The 21,466-nt window shown below is 27.7% G+C and overlaps 1 protein-coding gene across 3 annotated transcripts in view; it reads left to right on the forward strand.

Moving 5' to 3' along the window:
- LOC136986091 (protein phosphatase PP2A 55 kDa regulatory subunit-like) overlaps positions 1 to 21,466 on the forward strand; it is a 127,574-nt gene that overhangs the window by 38,165 nt on the left and 67,943 nt on the right. For 2 of the 3 annotated variants that reach the window (XM_067283554.1, XM_067283555.1), the window contains exon 2: positions 14,020 to 14,085. In XM_067283554.1, the coding sequence (XP_067139655.1) occupies positions 14,020 to 14,085 (66 nt within the window). Of the gene's footprint in view, positions 1 to 13,696; positions 13,889 to 14,019; positions 14,086 to 21,466 lie in introns of those variants that run through there. The other variant, XM_067283556.1, reaches the window with a different exon arrangement.

The following is a 21,466-nucleotide window of genomic DNA, read 5'->3' on the forward strand; positions in this document are numbered from 1 at the left end:
CAAGTTTGACGCTCGAATTGTTAATTCATAAATTCGTTAAGAAGAAATTCTTTAATGCATATATAAAAGTTTGCATTGGAAATATTCCAGACCTTTTTGGTTAGACGTGCAATTTTCACAGTTTTCCTTTTTTTACAACGAAATATTCCATGCACATTTCAATTTTTAAAAATAAAATTTCATAAATGCGAGATCGGAAATTTGCAAATTTATCATTGCAAATACGACGTAGAGTCGGGAAAACTTTTATGACTATTACTTTAAATAATTCGTACAAACGAGGGAAAAAATATTTAAAACATATCTTAAAAAATCAAGCTTGTCTATTAGATTAAGAATGTAGTGTTTTATCCACGAAAAATTCGATATCGGTGGCTCTAATTTTAGATAGTCGCTGGCAATGGCCATCCGCGGCTCCACTTAACTTAATGGGCTTATTTCTGGGTCAATATTAATAAGTTCAATTAAAAACGTCGGTAGATTTAATAGGTAGAGTGAACAATAAATACCAACTCGCTATTAATCTACGATTCAAAATTCTCTTACGGCTTCGAATTTGATTTTAAATATATAATTATTATTGTATGGTCTCGTCAATCTCTATAACTCATTACGAAAGCGTAAGCACGAAGTATAGATTAACTTCTGTCTTGTCACTCATTCTTTTAAATGGAATGCATTCTTATTTTATAGTTGTTGGCGCCGATCCATTCTTGGAACCATACCAAAATTTCGATATTTTTTCTATTAACACGGTTATTATACTTAATTTAGAAAAAATACAAAAGAAATTTGACGTTTATAATGAAAAACACAAATAAAATAGTTACATTACAAAGTTATTTGTTACAGTTTAGAAAATTCATAAATTTTATCTTCTTTTCGCTTTATTTTTCTTTTAAATTTAGATATAAAATTAAATGAGCTATAGTTAAATATATCGATGTAAAAGTAATAAATATAATATAGAATAGCGTGGTATAATACAATGTAAGGTAATGATGGCATATCTCTGGAAGAAATATTGCATTTTAATTACTTTTTATTTTATAATTTAATACTGATTTTCTATTTATTCTACATAAAATACTGATTATTTAACTATTGATTTTGGAAAATAATGAAAAATTGAAAGGTTTAGAACTTTCTATCGAAGATTTAGTGCACTTACATAAACGCTTTTTCTTTTTATTGCGCTATTGTTGTCTGCACAAAATTTGAACTCGATCGGATTTCTTTTCACTAAATTCAGAGTCCCAAATTAGAAAGCAAACTTATAAATAAGCGATTGCATCAATCGGTCGGTGATACGAAGTAGAAACTTCATTCACGTTTACTTAAGTTTTCGAAATATTAAATAAGCCACGTAACGAAAAACTCTTCTAGCATTTAAAAAATTCCTACAGGTACACGATATCAATTCTATGATGAGAATTTTTTTTTGTCGAAATTAATTAATTATAAACGTCTTTAAATAAGTTGTCTTTATTCACTTGGTCGGTGAAATCTGTAATTTATTTCGAACTTCAAAGTTAATTGTAAATCCTGTAATTTATCGACTGCATACTTATTAATTGCTATTAACTTCGTGAAATAAAATTAGAAATTTAAAGTGGAAATGAGAAAATTTCCACTTTGAATTTCAGATTGTAAATTACCAATAAGTAAAAATTAAACATTCTTTATAAACTGTAAATAACTTTATCGAGCAATATACAGTATTATGCGATAAAGTAGAAATATCTCCGATTTCTATCTTTCTTTGGAAATAAGAAATTTAATCTCTAATCTTTTGCACGTTTCCCGAAAGAGTAATAGTAGAAACAATGGGACAATTTTTATCCATGAAAATATAAAAGTTCACTTTTACAGTTGGTTAAATTAGAATGAACAAAATCTATTTATATCTATATTTTGATCTCGATATGTTATTATGTAAATATTTTAATTTGGATGAATTATGTTTAGCATTTTAAGCGCTTATTATACTCTTAAGTACGGGAAGGTTGCTACCTTCCCGTACTTAAGAGTATACTAAGCGCTTAAATACTTTAAATAAAAGTCTTACTTTCACATGCCTTATTTATCCTTAAAATCAACTCCGATACATATAAAATTACATATTTTTTAATATTTTAGTTGCGTGTAAGCTATAACAATCATAATGATATATTATAATAATAAAAATACAGTATATACGTATGTTAAAACGTTTCCAATTTTCAATAACGCGAATACTTTAAATAGGTCTACAGCCCGAGTTCATTTCCTGTAGACTACCGTAGATAGGTTAATTAGATTTATATATTACAATTTTTTGGCATTAATATGAAATATCGAGCAAAATTTTTTTTAAAAGAAATAATTTCTGCTCGTGAACCAAATTCCTACTTATAAACTTATTATTACTAGACTTTTTTTTCACAATTTCCAGCCGTAACTATTGCGAAGAATTCTAATAAGGCAGTTCGTATAACATCTAATCAAATATTTATTTAAAGACTATAATAAATGTTCGTTATTGATGTGAATAATTAAAATCTATATCTACATCTATAAGAGGAAGCTACTCCGCCCATATGATAAACCAAAAACTTATGCGCTTTCTTTAGCCAGAATTCCGTTCTGGGTTAATAATTTTTAATGTATTTTCTGAATGGAGAATAGATTCAAAACAATAATAATTGGAGAAATTTTCCTTGAACATTTATTTCTACATCAGAAATAGCGGACTGGCAGATGGCGGGGCGATTGAGATGTCGGCCTGCATTCTGGGGATCCGGGATCGAATCCGAACCAGAAATTTTTCGGAGGGTTGTCTATTCCTGGCATATCTATGGCCGATTCCATTGTGGTCTTGACCAAACTAATGACGGATGTGGTAAAAGTGGCCCTCTTAGTGTCTACGCGATGGAAAGAGCAAAAACAAAAAAGAATCAGACGTAGCAAAATTATCACAAAAGTCACGCGAAGAATTAATTAATTAACAGGAATATAACATGTTAAACTATATATTCTTACGGGTATTATTATAATAATTTTACTTTGACATACAGATGTCGGGGATCTAGTGACAGAAAGCATTTAACATTCACATTAACGAAAACTAAATTGGGTTAATGTTACCCTAGGTTAGGGATGGGGAACCTTTTTGAGTCCGCGTGCCATATTGTAAGCATACTTAGCTTTAAAGATGTTAATGCGTGCCAATGTCTTAGACTTTGAATAATGATATTTAAAGAAATTAAATGAATACGCTTTAATTCGAATAAATGTAAAAAATCTGATTGAAAAAAAAGATGATCAGGTGATAAACAGAAAGGATGGTTGAAAAAGACAGAAATCATATGATACATTACGTGCCAGATGATTTCTCTTACGTGCCACAGGTTCGCCATTCCTGCCCTAGGTATACAAAATGGTGGCTCGTCTCCGATTCCAGCAATCAGAAGACAGGGAACAGTGGGACGCACGTTCTAACCTAACCTAACCTATTCTAATAATTTGGTTGCTAATAATTATGGTAATTTATTAGAATAGGTTAGGTTAGGTTAGGTTAGAACGTGCGTCCCCACTGTTCCCTGTCTTCTGATTGCTGGAATCGGAGACGAGCCGCCATTTTGTATACCTAGGGTAACATTAACCCTAAATGGATACATAAACATTTCATTCTTTTCTAAAATAGAACAAAAAATTTCATATTAGAAACAATTTTATGATTTATCTTTACTTTAATATAAATTAGAATTTGTGTTGTTTAAATTCACACGAATATTTTTCTTTTTTTTAATTTTCTTAAAAAACTTTAAATTTCGAAAGATCGGAAATTTATCAATATTGTTAAATTCAATATTTTCGCACATTTTATTTTTAAAAAATCGTATCTCTCATTTGTATAGTACTAAATTTATATAATATTACATAATAGACAATTTACATCTGAGATTTTCAATAATATGATCCGATGGGAAATGGTTTCCGGCAATATTTACACGAACTGTTATCAAATATTAGATCAGAACAGTCATTTCGGAATTAAATCATTAATATTTTGTGCCTAAAAATTAATAGAGCTTACTTCTTATTGATTTTTAGTGCATATATTAAGCTATTCTAACAAAAATATATAAATTAAAATCAATTCTTTTTATTTAATTTTAATTCCGTATCTATAAAATTAATTTCAAAAAGCGGGACTTTTCTATTTATTCAACGTTATTATTGATATTATACACAATGAAAATATAATTTGTAAGGAGTAATGTCTTGTCACAGTATTTTTAATTAAATACTGAGAATGAATCCAATATAAAATTAAGATTATTAAAATTTATGAAATGTATATTAATTAGTATGATAAAGTTTCTAATGTTTTATTTATTAGTTAAATAAAGCATCGCCAAAGACTTAAACAGAAAAATACATAAAGATTGATTGAATGGCGGAATAAGGCCAGCACAAAAAATCTTTACTATAATAAATGCAGACTAAAACACAATAAATTTAATGTTATTGAATTACAATTGTCATTAATTTTATTTTAGGCTAATTAACCACAAAGATAACGTGCTACACAAAGATAAAGTTACAAAAATAGGAAGCAATTACGCATTCAATTATTTAGAATTTATTCAAATAAAGACGAAGAGAATTTTCGTTACTACTAATAATAATAATAGCCGATAATAGCCAATTCTTTTCCTGTTAAATTCGAATCTGTCGCCATTTTGAAAACCAATGCATTGTATTTCTTCATTAATCCAAAAGTTGCATATAGTTTGTGTTTATTATTTAAAGTTCTTTTGTAATAATTTTATTATCGGCACCGCTATCTATAAGTTGCAAAATATTTCAAAAATTCTTACGAAATACGAAAAACGTAAACTTAAAAATGAAATTCTTAAAATTTTGCCGAAATTGATCATTGCCGAATTTTAATAAATAGAAAAGAATGGAGAATAAATATCGAAAAACAGGTTTAAAGGCAATCATCCACGAGTTAATCTTAATAAATGAAGAAATTAAATCGATAAAGTAAATTAATTGAGAATTAAACTAATGAGGAAAATGCTTAAAATATAATACTTAATTAATTAAACATGTTCAAATAAATGTGACTTTGTAAGCAAACTCAATAATAAAATCGCGACAATATTATTTTTTCAATGGAGGTATCTACTTTTATAATTACACACTGCGAAATCACTTATTTTAAGTCAATCTTCCTTTACAAATAATACTATTATAGATCAATATACATTTTTTATTTATATCCAATTATTGCCTATTGTTTACATGTTATCAATAATTATAATTTTATAACATTGTGTTTCGTCAAAAATAATAATTTTTAAAAGTTATTATTAACACATTAGCCTGATATTTTTTCATTTTTTATATTAAATTTTTTCAGTGTAGAAGTATTTTATAATTCATTTTTAAAATGCTAAAAATGAAATTATTATAAGAGAAATTTGTAAGATAAACATAAAGTATAAATAATTTTTCGGTTATTGAAAAAATGCGAAGAATTCCTTTAAAAATAAAAGCATAAATTGTGTGTACGTTATTTGTAGAAACAACTACTACGTTTTTTACACTTCGTAAAGGTTAACAGTTAAATAATTTCATTTCTTAGCTTATAAGCTTGGAGTTGATTGTAAAGAAAACCACCCGATAATTTCCCATGGAATAATGTATAATACTGCATGCCATACATTACGATCGGAAGGGAATAAAGGTTTTAGAATATTTACTATTTTCATGGTTAAATTTCTTTATTGATAAGACTCGAATTAATTCGTTGAAAATAATTTCTACTCGTTGATAACGCTTTGAATAATTAAATTGTGAATATCAGTATGAAGTCGTTATTTTCCTGAAGCATCGAAATTTTCTTATCTCCATTTTCAGAAACTGTGACTGACAAACAACCAATAACTAGCGGTTTTACGATGTAAAAGTACATTCTGTTCTTATTAATAATGCCGAAATAAAAACTTTTGAATATTTTTCTCTAGAAAAAAATCACAGGGAAATAAAATAACAATAAAAAGGTACTGTGCAATTGAATGACAAAATGAAATTATCATAAATATTCGGAATTATAAACAAAAAAGGTAAGGGAAAAACAGAAACTTTAAGTATCGAAATTTCTTCAATATGTTGATGTGAAGTAAGTGAAAATTTTTCACACTATTCAAGTATTACAGTACAATATGCCTACTTTTATTCAAGTGGTTATTCTGATTTAATAACGCTGCAACTAGTAAGATAGACTCTTCGCCCATCGAGGAAAAAACAAACTGATTCCGAAAACAATAGAGAGGAATAATGCTTCCACCATTTAATAAAAACAAAAAGATATAAATTTTCCGAAAGAAAATTTTGTTTCTTGATCTGAAAATCCGAATCGAGTTAAATATTAGTCAGAAATAAGAATGATCCATTGAAGTAATTTATTACGAAACTCTTTCCCCAAAATTTTCTGTTCATAATACTTATGTAAGTATTCATTTTCGTATTTTTAGTAAAGGCTATATGTATTTACAGTTGCATCAATTTTTGTTATTGGCTGTTATCTGTTCAAACACGCAAATCGAAAATGAAGATAAGAAATCTTTCACGAACCAGAAAACAATCTCGGAAAATTTTGTTTCAAGATCTTCGTCTTACTTCGAAATGATCATTTGTTTGATTTATGTCTACGTTTTGAAATATTTTACGTGTGAAAGTTGACGTTACATTGATAGAGGGACTTCAACTTTCACATTAAAATATAGTAATTTACGAAATGATGCAATTAGAAAAAATGAAAATAGTAGTAGTTAATTAAATGTAAATTAATTAATTTTTAAATGATACAAAAGTTGAAGAAATAAATTCAACGAAATAAACAACAGATTTATTTTTCCATTGATATTTTAAACTTTGTTGAATATATGCTATATCCAACACGCACTTAAGCAATTTGAAATTGTAAAAAACATGTTTATATTGCATAAAAATAAGTTTTCGTTTCTGTATTTTCAGTTAATTTTTTTACAGTTTCTATAGGAAAAATCATATTCGTATTACAAATGTAAATCGAGAGTGATGTCATCGACGGCGTCATTAATCTAATTTTCCGATGATGAAGTTAATGACGTCATCGATGTTTTCACGCATCGCCCATTTTTGAATCAACTTATTTCAAAATTCTTATTTGGAAAAAAGCGATAATTAGAAGCTTTATTTTCTAACGTTAATATAAGGTATATATAATATTCAAATGTAATATATTATTATTTGAATTTTATGATTATATATTATATAGAGTAATATACAAAGATCAAGTGATAATATAAATATTATACATACGAATTTATAACAAAGCATTATATTTTATGGTGCTCCGTTATAAAGTGAATTGAATCTTCGTATCTTTATACCACTTTCATTACTCAAAGGGAAATTTTAACAGTTTCACTGCATTTATACATGAATATAACATAAAGATCTAATAGAGACAAGTTCTTAATATTTTACGATAAATATTTTCCGATCGGATGGTCGCGCTGTAAAAGAACACCCGAAGAGTTCGGAATTATTACAGAAATTTTTCTGTGGTGGATTCAAAATTGATTAGATCCTATCAAAATTCCAGGAATTTTTCGGGGAGGTCGGGCTCGTCTTTCGCCATCCGGCCACCCCATTGTGGATCAGGCCAAATCCACGATGTGCCCAATGAAGGTCCTATTAATGTCCATAAGGCAGAGAGTCAAAAATATATATATATACTTATATATTCCATTTGTAGTATTTTACTGGATAATTTGCCAACCTATCATTCTTCGTTCTTCATCCACATTGATTAACTTTATCATGGATCATAATCAATTATAAAACTTATCGTGAAATGATATGAATGAATGAATAGATAAAAATAATTAATCTATAATTATTTTAAGAGATTAGTCGGGACTCAACTGTAAAAAAATCTTTTAAATAGGTTTTATTATTATTTTTGTAATGTTTAAATGAAAAAGTTCGTATGAGGTTTCTGGGGAAGGTTTCTGAGGTAACTAAGTATTCAGGATGGGATCCGATGCCGCGCCGTATAGATGGCTGCAATTTTCGCTTCAAACGACATCAGATTCTTTAAATTAATCTATCTGCCTGGTTTTTATAGTTATGTAAACCTGTCTGCAATGAATATCTACGGCACTCCCAGCCTAAAACTGTCAGTAACCGAGATTCCGTCGAATATACTACAAGTGATCCGAGACTTTTTTAAATTTAATATAATAGATGGCGCCTGTATTTTGTTTATTAATCTGTTTTTCTGGAATGAAATGTAACGTATATTAAAATAGGGTTCGTTCCTACCGGAAACTTCCCGATTTCCCGATGGGTTAGTCTAGTTAGTCTACATTCCTTTGAAGACGTCTATGTTTAAATTATTTTCATATTCATACATTTGGCAATACAGCATCGTTCTTAGAACTTTTGAATGTTCCATGTATACAGAATGTTCCATGTAGACACTGATTTATTTTTCTAGTTCCCAGCAAATCTGACCAAAATTTTTGAGCGTGCTGAAACTTATAAGAATAATAATAGGCTTATCTCTAGCACTAAACAATAAGCAGAAATATTATTTGGTGTGAATAAAAAACTATGGACTATTATAAAGCCCATTATATCTACACATAAAATATATTATAATGAAAAAGTATTAAACATTTATGATAGTAATTCAATTTTTGTGGGCCTTTGATACTGAGGGCCCAGGGCTTAAGCCCTATTAGTCCCTATGTGGTTCCGCCCTGTACATAATACATGTATGCTGACTGGGTACCGCAAGCTTTCGATACAATCTGGCCGTGTTAAATGCTTCGAATGACGTCATGCGCGCGCACTTGTTTGCCGCGCAAACCTCCACACGAGCAAGCGATCGAGTTCCCGAAAGCATCGCACTGACTTAAAACGGCTAGCGATGGCTGTCAATGTAAAAGCAAATCACAAACGATAAGAGTTTACACGTTAGAATAAACTATTATTGGCATATTTGTTCTCATATAAAAAGTATATTGACAGTCAAAACTTTCTCTTAAGCGTGCGGCGTATGCTAAGCAAGCCCAGAGAATTCGCCCTGCATATATATATAAAACGCAATTATAAATATATATAATTGGCGGGATTTTTTAATTTATATAAATTATATATAAAGTAAAACACTGCCAATTCGGACAATTTTTTTCGAAAAAAATATACTGTACAGTAATTTATTCACCTATAGAAAAATTATAATTATAATTAGGTGAACAAGTGCTTTCGGGTATTTAGAAGTCTTTGCTATATCGTGTATTAAACGGTATACTGCAGTCGGTAAGTTACTAAAGATTGTATATTGTACTTCATGAAAGTTTTGAACTCATTTTCTGTAATAATAAATTTGGCAGCATAGCCTGCCAAATTTATTATTACAGAAAATGAGTAAATCAGTAAAACTCTGTATAGAACTGATCGTAATAAATTACCATGCTGCATATCCGCTTTCTCGTTTCTCACTCGTCGGAGAAGCCAGCCGTTAACTCGGACTTTCGTAAACCCAAACATTCTTTACTCCCTTAGTCCGAGTTAGCGGGGATTTACTATATATTTTTCCCCTCCCTGAGGCACTAAGAGAGTCATCATGCCATCGTGACTTAAATAATATTTAGACCGCCATGGCAAAGTAGTAAAAAATTGTCTCGAAGTTTGTTCACGGTAATGGATTTTCTTATTGCATTGAAAGATCTCGATTTTAATCTAATCTGAATCCTCATAATTGTGAAGAGTTTGAATCGATTCATTATTTTCTATTATTCTTATCCGTTGTGAATCATATTTATCTGCTTGCCCATATTCCAAATTAAATCTGGAAATAATGGATTCTGATAAATTAGTTTCTACTGTATAATTCATTTTGCATGATGTCTCGCATAATAAATAAAGCTAGTCTAGTTTTATAATAATAATTTTAAAAAATTGTATGGCTGCAAACACCGACACATTCAGAAGAATTTTTGATTGAAGCCTAGTTACATTTATTAAATTGAATATTAACAAGAATTTATTGGATATTTTATATATAAGTATCTACATTATATTCGTTTATATCATCTTTTCTTCATTTTTTCTTTAGTGTGAAATAACCTCAAACCGAAAGAAAAATATTATTTCTAAGTAAATTCTATAATGTTCTGGCATTTATCAATAAAATCTCGACATCTAGTATGTGAAAAAATATTTTATATATATTTCGAATATTATGGAAAATATAAAAATAATACTAAAATAATATAAAAATAATATAAAAATAAAATATAAAATAATATGGAAAATCATTTATATGATAAATGATATTCCATATTATGTCTGAATTGAATTTCAAAGTTTATTTTAATATTTGAAATAAATTTGATTTACAATTTAGCTATCAAAATACTTGCATTAAACAATTAAATTTGCTATATGAATTTTATATTTGAAATTCCTAGAAATACAATTTCAGTGTTATTTAAAAAACGTTTCATTCAACAATTATTTAAATATTTTGAGTTCATTTTGATTCACAAACACCAAACAAAAATATTCCATTTTTCAGATTACAAAGCAGACAGCAGCTTTACAATAACTACAAACAATTGAACGTAGAAAACATTTAATATCGGTTGGATCATTGAAATAAAATGTTATTCAAATGGAAAGAAAACTGAAAAAATTATTTATTATTTACTCCTCCATCGTGTGAACACTGATTTATTTTCCTATATTAATTGCGAGTTCGATCAGGCTCACAATGAGAGTAACTGAGTGACGAGAGTTGGGGCCCATCATAATCGGGATGTATCACTCATAAAATATTCCTAGGCTTGCTCTCCCAGATTCGATAGCTAGTTCCCAGAACGGCAGCTGATGCATTAATCGCTCCAGCCAGCTAGATCTGGCCAAACTCACGATGGATCTGAAAATAACCTTTTTAGTGCCCATAAGGTAGAAAGAGCAAAATAAAAAAAATAATAAACGTCGCGACTACTATATAATATTGGAAAATCCGTTGTACCTTGGAACACAGTTCTTTTTAAACAAACCATTAACAATACTTTTTTGTCATAGTTCCCTTTCATTTTAACAGAAACAATCATATTTATATAATTTACCAAACACATTATTCTTGATGTGGGAAAAGATTTTTGTTTATAACTTATTTTTAAAAATGTTCCTCGATGCAACATGGTCATGTACTGTACCTTGAAGTATACCTCTTTTATCTTGAATCATTAATGTTTATACGATAAAAATACTTCAGAAAAATGCATTAATTAATTTCAAACATAATTCCATTTTTCTGGATACTTTTTATCATTTGCAACAACATTGTAAAGCCTGGATGAATCGTGCTGACTGCAGGATCTTGAACGACTTCGGTGTCCTTCTTCGAGGCTTCTGCATCTATTGTTGCCTCTTGATACAACATTTACTGCTTGGAATTTTTGTCTGAAAAATGATGGGACGTAATACTTTGAGATATTGAATATGGACAATGTTTTAATGTTCAGGATGCTTATGCGTTTTAAGATACAAAAGCATGCATTTGCGAAACAAATAAAACTTGTTACTTCTAATTCATGTTGAAAACTTGAAGATACCGTTACGTTTTACTTACCTCCATCTAGTCCGTGAACTAATACCACCGATTTTTCCCTCTAACTTTATCTTTGTTCTCAAGAAATTAAATGTCGACAACATAATTTTACTATGACAAAAACTATGACAATTTTACTATGACATTTTAACACAACGACATCTACAAAACACTGGTTACCACTCTAACAATTTGATTAAACATCCACTTGTAACAATGTCATCAGATATTTTGACTGTTTCCCGATAGATGCCACAAGAAGTATTAATCAGGAAGATGTTTCAAGGCACTACACTCTGCTCCAGGTACGATGCATAGTAGAGTAAGATTACGAAAAAGTTGGACAATAGTCGAATTTTCGAAACCATTAACAATACTTTTTTATGGAGTCACGAATTAATCACTGTTTGGAACCGTACAATAAAGGATTTACCTCGTAAAGGATTCATCACCACTATTTATAATTGATAGTGTTACATATTTCTCCAAAACTATTAAAATGCGAGTGATACCTGAGATCTTGGTGATAATTTCGGTCGAGGTTTGTTTCTGTTAAAAAAAATGTATGCCCAAGTGATATAATTAATAGAAATTACTTGATACGGATTCGATTATCCCTATATATCCCTAAAATATACCCGAAAGTCGAACTGTAAAGGTGATTTAATGTTTAACTTTCGGATTTCGTTTCCAGAAACTTAAAATATACGTACACATTCTTATTGAGGTAGGATAGTTTATTTTTTACAGTGAATATATTGCAATACATAAAACATTACTTTGAATATGAAAATCAGGGCCATCGAGAGCTTATTTGGACCCGAGAGTAGAGTGGGTCTATTTTGTCTTTTGTTTATTGAACAAATGCAATACGTAGAATGTTCATTTATTAATAGAAAAACAGTCTTAAATACTTTTTCTATTAGTAAAGAGGTAGGAATCACTATCATTTTAAAGAGGTAGGAATCACTACGGGCCTTTAAGCTTTCTTCCGGCATGGGAGAAAACTCCCAGCTCTCTCTTCTCTTGACCACCCCACTAAAATTATAGATTAAACAGTTAAAATTAAAATTATAGATTAAGCAGAAAATAGAGAATAAAAATTAATTTTCACAAATGATTTTGCTGTAACCGAAACTAAAACTGCATACAACAGTTTTAGTTTCGGTCACGGAATATTAGCTTAAAATGTTTGTCGGCTGAAAATGTAAGGCACAGTACACGAATTTAGAGTACAAAAACGATTAAGCGCTATCACAGTGTTACATACGAAAGCGCGAATTGTCTATAGTTGATTGTGTTGTAATATGAATTTTCATGTTACGATCGACATATTTTTTCCTCTTTTATAAATACAAATTAATAAAATAACTTCAATATAAATAATTTCAATATACAGTAAAATATGCTAAACTTAGTAAATTAAAAAATAAAATAAAATAATTACAACCACCGACTACTACACTGTAGTGGCGCTTCGATCTGACAACGAAATTTAACATTGAATTGCTAATGTTACTCTACTACGAAGCGTACATTTTTCTTTTTCGGATTTGACGTTATTATTTACAACACGAGAAGCGTATAAATTCTTAACTGCCAATTATATTTGTGAAGAAATTATTATTTAATATCGTTTCGATCAGAAATGAATTTATTAATAAAAAATAACTAAATAAATATAGAATATCGAACTTGAAAATAACTTATGGGTAACCAACTTATGTATTATTTCACACGTATATAATATATATACTTAATTTTAAATATATAAATAGCAATTATAAATATAAATTTACAGTGCAATTTAAAATGTTTCGCGTACGCGAGGACGAAATAAATCTTACTAATCGCGCAAGTTTTAGACGATAATTTAATATTAAGTATTTTTATCTCATATTGCTTCCCGTTATTTTAATTGCGATTTATTTTTTTTAAATAGAAAAAAATTTAATAGTATTTTTTTTCCCTAAATATAATTTACGGTAAAATCACGTGTTTTTAATTACCCACAATTCCAAATGCACCGGTTCCGTGACGTCATCGCGATGCCCGGTTCGGCGGCGTTCGCCATTTTGGAAGGTTATCTGTTTTGTGTTTCTAAATCGAAAGACATCGATTGCGATTAATATTATAATAATAATTATCCGTCGAGAGAAAAAATCAAAAATAACCTACCTTTTGCTCTCTATGTGCATAATTGCACGGAAATGGCAGGTAAAGTGTAGTTTTAGAGGTCCCTCAACCTTACTTCCATCTTTATGTTTTTAATTTTAAAATATATATTATTATTACTTTAAATTCTCCAAACGAAAATAAGTTATTTATTGATATTATTGTTTTAATAGGAAATGGTGAGATACAATGGAGTTTCTCACAAGTGAAAGGTACTTTGGATGATGACATTACAGAAGGCAAGTCTTTCAACTCTGCATTTATTTTGTTTGTTTAATTAATTAAATGAATAGAAATTAATTTTAACCAAATATTAACCATTTAGCCACTTTTTACATTAGATGTAAGATAGTTGAGACTATTGAAAGAAAAGATTAGTCATTACTTTAGCTACTGATCAAATAGAAAAACTCAAGAATCTACCATTTTATTCATTATAAGAAATTTTAAAATTCTTAAAATGAATTATCTTTTCTTTCTTATGTACAATTTTATTTCTAATTCATTAATGTTACTTTAAGTATTTAAAATTATTTAACATATTAATAACATAGTCATTATTGTCAGATACCAAACAATACATTTGAAAATAAGAGTAATGGAAATAATACTTTTTATGTGTATTTTCAATTAGTTCTGTTATATTCTTTGCTGGTGTATAAAGCTGAAAGTTTAAAGTAGATTAAGTTTTTGTTTTTAAAGTTTTATTTCTGGAAGACGAACTAATTAATATAAACCATTTTAAATTATTGTTGAACCATACCGTAATGCTTTGAGGATGTATCGACTAGGTTGTTAATTAAATTTGAAGTAATTTGTTACTAGAAAATAGCCTTTCTTTAAATTATTATTATTATTATAGTTACGTGTTTGGAGTGGTTGATAAAATTATTTTTGCCTTTTGTTATGATACATTATTATTTAATGGTAATTTAAAGGTAGTGTTTTTATAAAGTTTAGTATGCAATACAAAATGAAGTAATTTGAAATTTGACAAGAAACAAATAAAACATTATTTGATAACTTGATTTCGTGACGATAATGACTATGAAATTGTCTGTGTTTGAAATTGGCACCTGTGTTTTTTAAGTTACTTATTTTAATAATTTTTAATGTACACAGATAGGATTTGATTTTCTGTAAAATTAATAAGAATGGCACATTAACAGAACTAACTAAATTTTTTTTTTTAAATATGGCAGCAATTTTATTGGATTATAAGCAGAAACTTCTCCATTTAAATTTGATTATAAAATATTTGATATTGTTTAAGAATTTTTAAGAAAAATGCAAAGTTTTCTTAAAAATTAGTTTATTTTGATTGAAATACATTTTGACATTTATATATTTTAATAGCTTGCAATATCTGTTGTGAAAATAATGAATTGTTCTAATATAACATAACAAAATTATTTTTTGAGAATACATTTTGTTTTTGATTCTTATGGATAGAATGTGTACTAAATAAAAACTTCTAATACTGAGAATTATTTTTATTGTTATTTATTCTCTTAAATTTTGTATCCTAGATTAATATGTAGGCCTATATTAATGATTATTTGTTGTAACAAGATAAGCCTCCTATAAACAAGCTTTTATTTTAAAAAATATAATAATAATTTACATTATTTAATAGCACATGAAAAATATATAATTTTCTGATAACAAACCATTATTCAATTTATTAATACTTATTTATATTCTTAGAATTTTTACAAAGAGATTTAAATCTGTTTGTAAATGTTTTGTACAATTCTTTTATACTGAATATGTTTTAAATAGAAGTACAGCTATACAGATACATCAACATGTACTGTACAATATAGTTACATTGCTTATTTATACTTACATGTGTATATGTTTTTTATTTTATGAATTGCATATTCAAGAAGAAACTATGAACATTAAAAAATAACTTGGTTTTTTTTATTAATTAAAAATCAAGTATTGTATCAGTTTTTTTTCTATGTTATTTTGATGTTGATTAGATCATGGATTATTATTTCATAACATTACCTATTTGTGCCAGTTACTATTAATTAAAACAATATTGTGTTTATTTTCTTTTAACATTTTAAAAGACAACAAGATTAAAATATATGCAAAGAATGATCAATCTTCTGGTATTTTATAAAATTCATATAAAACGTTAATATTAACCAAAAAATAAAAGGTTAAAAATAGCAATGGGATCTGCTTTCTTCTAATTTTTTAAAATTTGAAGTATCTTTTTTTTTTAATATTTAAAAAACACTTCCGATAAAACTTTCCTTTTTTTCCTATGCCGATTTTGAGTTGAGTCAATTAAAATCTGCAATACAATATTAAAAGAAAAATGCTTTTATTGTTTGTAAGTGAAAAATTTAGAGGTAACAATAAACATTTTTCTGTTAATATTGTGTTGCTGATTTTAATTGACTTACACAAAATTGGCATAGTAAGAAAAGGAAAGTACTTTTCGGAAGTGTTTTTTAAATATTTTTTAAAAATATTTCAAATTTTAATAAGATTAATATTAATATATAAAAGATAGTTTTGTTCTTTATATGAATAATTGTTAATGCATAATTAATATATTTCATTTATATTAAGATTGATCATAAATTGATCAATCAGTTCGTGTATGAGTAAGATTTAATAATTAAAAACTTTGAGAAATGAAATGACTAGAATTTACATTATTTTTTTCACAATGTTTTATTTAGGATACTGTTTGACTAAAGTGGAATTTTCAATCTTAGAAGAGTGAATGCATTGTTGATATATAATTCAGAGTTTACTGTTACTGAAAATGCTTATTCTGTTTGTTTTAAAGTAATACAAATGTAGAGTAAAAAAAGTTCATATGCATTTGTTTTTCCTGTTACAAAAACTAATCAATTAAAATGATGAGATATGGTAATGATAAATAAGGAAATTGACTTTTGCATTATATAATTCAAATACCAGAACCAATGTTTATTTTTTTTCATTTATTTAATGGTTGTGCTTATAAGATGATACTTTCTAAGAAAACATTACATATTTTATAATTGTTTAAATCACTGTTGAAGTGAAATATTTATTTTTCTGTAAAACTATATGTAAAGTGTTTAATTTTTAATTTAAAAAAAAAATTAAAAACTAAACTACTATTACCTCAATTTTTAATAAGTTTATTTGTAACAAAATGTAAGGAAAATATTCTTTGATTTTTTTTTATTTAATAAAAATAATAAATGATTGAAAGATGTAATTTTGGCAGATTTTTTGTTTATTATTATTAAGGTTAGAAATTGAAAAGTAACATTTACGTTTTTACTGCTTTCTTGTAATTCATACTACTAAGAGTTGATGAGAATAGTATGAGTAGTCTGAAATATATATTTATAAAACAAGGTAGAAAAAATTCTAGTGCTTGCATAGGTTTTACAATGTACTGATCTTATATTGTATAAGATCAGTACATTGTAAAATTGAGAAAGTGCTATATCAGCACCGATTGTGCTACGTGTTTTTAAGATAGTATAATTATGATTAAAATCTTAAATTTAATTATGCTTTAAATAATACTAAAATTTTACATTTATAACAGAAAGTATTATGAAAATAAATACATATATGTGCTTGCATATGATTTTTATTTGTTCATTTATGAAGGTTATTTCAAAAATTTATGGCCCGACCTGTAGATTGCAATAGTATGTCAAATATTTTGGACTTATTATATCTTTGTGCCTGTTTTATGAATAAGTGTGAAATATCAATTTGAAGCATCATACAGTTTTTTTTAAATATGGACATTTAAACAAAGCCTATTTCAGTATATTGTTTGAAATAGATAAAATTGAACATTGTGCAGTGTTAAAGTTTTTGTTAAAAAAGGTTTAATGTTAACGCAAAATTTTAATGAGATAAGATGGATGACAGTGTACCTTTATTTACAATGGCAAAAAAAATAGACTGCAAAATTTAAGCATGGGCATACAAGCTTGGAAGATGATCCCTATAGTGGGCATCCAAGAAGTGCAATGACACCAGAAATCATTCATAAAATTCATAAATGATATTGTTTTAGAGGATCACCAATTGAACATATCCAAAGTATTTATATGGTATCATTTTTAAGCTTATACATATATATATATATATATTAATGAATTTAGTCATATACAGCAGTGGTTCCCAATTAGTTTTTCCTGTGTACTACTTCAAGAAAGAGCTCAAACTCTTGTATCCCTTTAGGGTAGGAAAAATTCGGTGAAAAAACTTGCTCGTGATAATCGCTATCGTTGATCGTGACCATTGCAAGCATCTTTTTTGCTATCAATTCTTTTCTCCCAATAATTTTTTTTATTTCAAGAAAAAGATTCGATTCTAGCCTGATTTAGAAGCGAGATGTCACAACTGATTATTAAACTCAGTGAAGTCTCATTATACTCTGTGAGAAGTTGTGTTGTCGCGCGCGAGAAATAACAGCGACAAAAATTTTCAAAATTAATTTCACGAACACAAATTGTGTTGATTGTACAATTTTTGTTTCTTGCGTATTTCATTTAGGTATTGTCATAAATGCATTTTTTTGATGAAATTTCGAGAATATTTTTAGTTATAAATAAACGAATTTGTGCATTCGACATCATGTTGTAAATTGCCAAATTTTTGATGGTCCACTCATTATTTTTTTGATTGCTTCGTCTTGTGCATTTAAATTTTAAATTGACCAATTTTAGATTGCCATGCATAGCCCTGGGGGTACATGTACCACTAATTGGGAAACATGGATATACGGTAAAAGCATTATAATAGACCACTATGGGACCAAAGAAATTGGTTCATTATAATGAGGCTATTTTTTCACGATTACTCATTATTATGAATTTGCCCATTATATTGAAAAGTCCATAACTATACAGAATCATGTTACAACAAATCTCAATAATGGATACCTGGAGAAAATATCTGTAGTTTGCAGATGTTTTTTCCAGGTATATATTATATATATAAGAAATAGAAACTTTATATATTTATGATATTGTTTTAGAGGATCACCAATTGAACATATCCAAAGTATTTATATGGTATCATTTTTAACAATTTGTAATTAAAAATTGAAGAAACTTGTCTGTTACCATATATCAATATTGTGGTCAAAAGTCAAATGTTTTATTGTTTTATAGCAAGTTCCTTCCTTCCTTTGTTGCAGTGTTCTGCAGTTATCTTAGCAATTTAATTTTATATTATTAGAAAAATTAATTATATGTTATTTTTGTATTAATTTTTTCAAATAAAGTAAATAAAACAACAACAATGACAAAATAAATAAAACAGTGACTTCTTTGAACACTGTCCTTCCATAATAATGGAAGGACAGTGATCTATGGGATCTGATAAATAGTTGATAGTAATGGAAGTCTTATAAAGTAGTTACAGTGAATGAGTTTACTTGTAAAAATTTTGTTCATTTTCATATAAAAAAAAATTTAATCAAAAAAACAGATGCCAACTCAATGTATTTTTACTTGTTTCAGCAGTTCTGTTAACATGAATATAAGGGAATTTTACAATATATAGTAATAGAAACTTGTCTGTTACCATATATCAATATTGTGGTCAAAAGTCAATTACTTAGTGGACAAATATTTCAGTTGTGAAGTATATAAGCCATATTTTTAAGAATTGTTCTAAGAAAAGCCTGTTGTAGCTTTTCTTTCTTTTCAACTTTCTGAAATTGTCTGTTTGCTCAGAGACATTTCTTTTTCAATATCAGCTTGAGATTTTCCATCTTTAATCTGATGAATTATATCTATTTTTTTTATGTTCAGTTTAAACCTTTTCTTTTTCTTTTATCATCCACAGCTTTGCTTTATACAACAAATTCAAGACTCATCACTTTGATGAAACAAAAAATAAATGTAATAAAATCTATTTTATATTATTAGAAAAATTAATTATATGTTATTTTTGTATTAATTTTTTCAAATAAAGTAAATAAAACAACAACAATGACAAAATAAATAAAACAGTGACTTCTTTGAACACTGTCCTTCCATAATAATGGAAGGACAGTGATCTATGGGATCTGATAAATAGTTGATAGTAATGGAAGTCTTATAAAGTAGTTACAGTGAATGAGTTTACTTATAATTTTCCAATACTTTTGGCCAGACTGACATCAACCATCTGTAATAACGTGAAGTCTGTAATATCAAGCTTTTACTGTATAAGAATTGATTTTTTTTTACATCTATTACATGGCTATTACATGGCATGTATAATAGTTTCAAGAATAAAAATGTTGTTATAGTTACATTTTAATATGAATGGTTTGTCTCACATTGAAGCTAAATGACAAATGGTAACAAAGAAGTTATTTTGTAATAAGTTATGTTTTATTGTTTTATAGCAAGTTCCTTCCTTCCTTTGTTGCAGTGTTCTGCAGTTATCTTAGCAATTAGAATTAGCTACTCACTTGGTACAGTTGAGATTAAAATTACTACAGTATATACATACTCGGTGCATCTATATAATCGAGACGAGTTGATCATAATAATAATAATCAGCTCAGAGCCCAAATGGTTAGGAGTTAAAAGTTGAAATTTGGTACACAGTTAGGGTACGTAACGAGAATGCACACTAAGATGGGATTTTTCGAAATTCCTTCCCACGGGGAGAGGGACAGGGTTAAGCCCCGTTGATGGAAGTTGTTATGTAACAACTTCCATCAACAATGGAAGTGTTTAAGAGGAAAGCGATGTACAAGACGCAGATGCAGTTTTTTTCATTTTTGCGGGAAATTGAACACTTTTTAGACTTATCTAAAAATTCTCTAATTAGTCTGGAAACAGGGAGACTCAATTCTTGCATTCTGTGAAAACAGGTAATGTTGACTTCAACGTAGTAATCTTAATCTTTGCTATCGTTACTTTTGCCCGAGCAACGCCAGGCCTACCTGCTAGTTTATGATAAAACTTTTATAAATTATAAGAAAAGTAGTATATTCACTTATAACTGCCTTGGATAATGTGGAATCTTAGTTAAGAGATATCTTAGAGTTTGGGTATTCAGGGGTCTACTGAATATTCTAAGTTAACTCTATCTTTTCTTTCCTTGTTAATAAGAAAACATTTTCTTGAATACATATGCTGTAGACTGTTTTTTCTCTCAATATTTTATCGAGCATCTTCCTCTAAGCGTTAATTTTGACTATTTTTAAACTTGTTTTACTTATCCTGATTTTCTTCCAGAAAGTACTATTTTTCCTACTTTTTAAGCATTAAAGAACTGTAAATGGAATGGAAAATATTTTTTTTTAAATGGTTAAATGGTAATTCACAAATCATAGATTTTGATATTTGTGATATTTTAAGATAATTTAGGAACCAACTTTCTTGTAGTAAGAGTGTCGTTTGATATTTGATCTAAAGCTATAATATTTGTATTAAACATTTAATTAACTATTCTTGAACAAAAGAAAAGATTAGAAATTTTATTGGATATTGAGCAGCCAAAATAACTAATAAATAGATAAAGAAATAAAAGAAAGACAATGATGAAAATAATACACAATAGTAACTCGATTTAATATTTTTCAAGCAATCAACAAAAAATATGTTAAATCAAGAAATGCAGAAAAGCCAA

Source organism: Centruroides vittatus, unplaced genomic scaffold (assembly GCF_030686945.1).
Source record: "Centruroides vittatus isolate TY-2023 unplaced genomic scaffold, ASM3068694v2 contig_990, whole genome shotgun sequence".
NCBI classification, from domain to species: Eukaryota; Metazoa; Arthropoda; class Arachnida; order Scorpiones; family Buthidae; genus Centruroides; species Centruroides vittatus.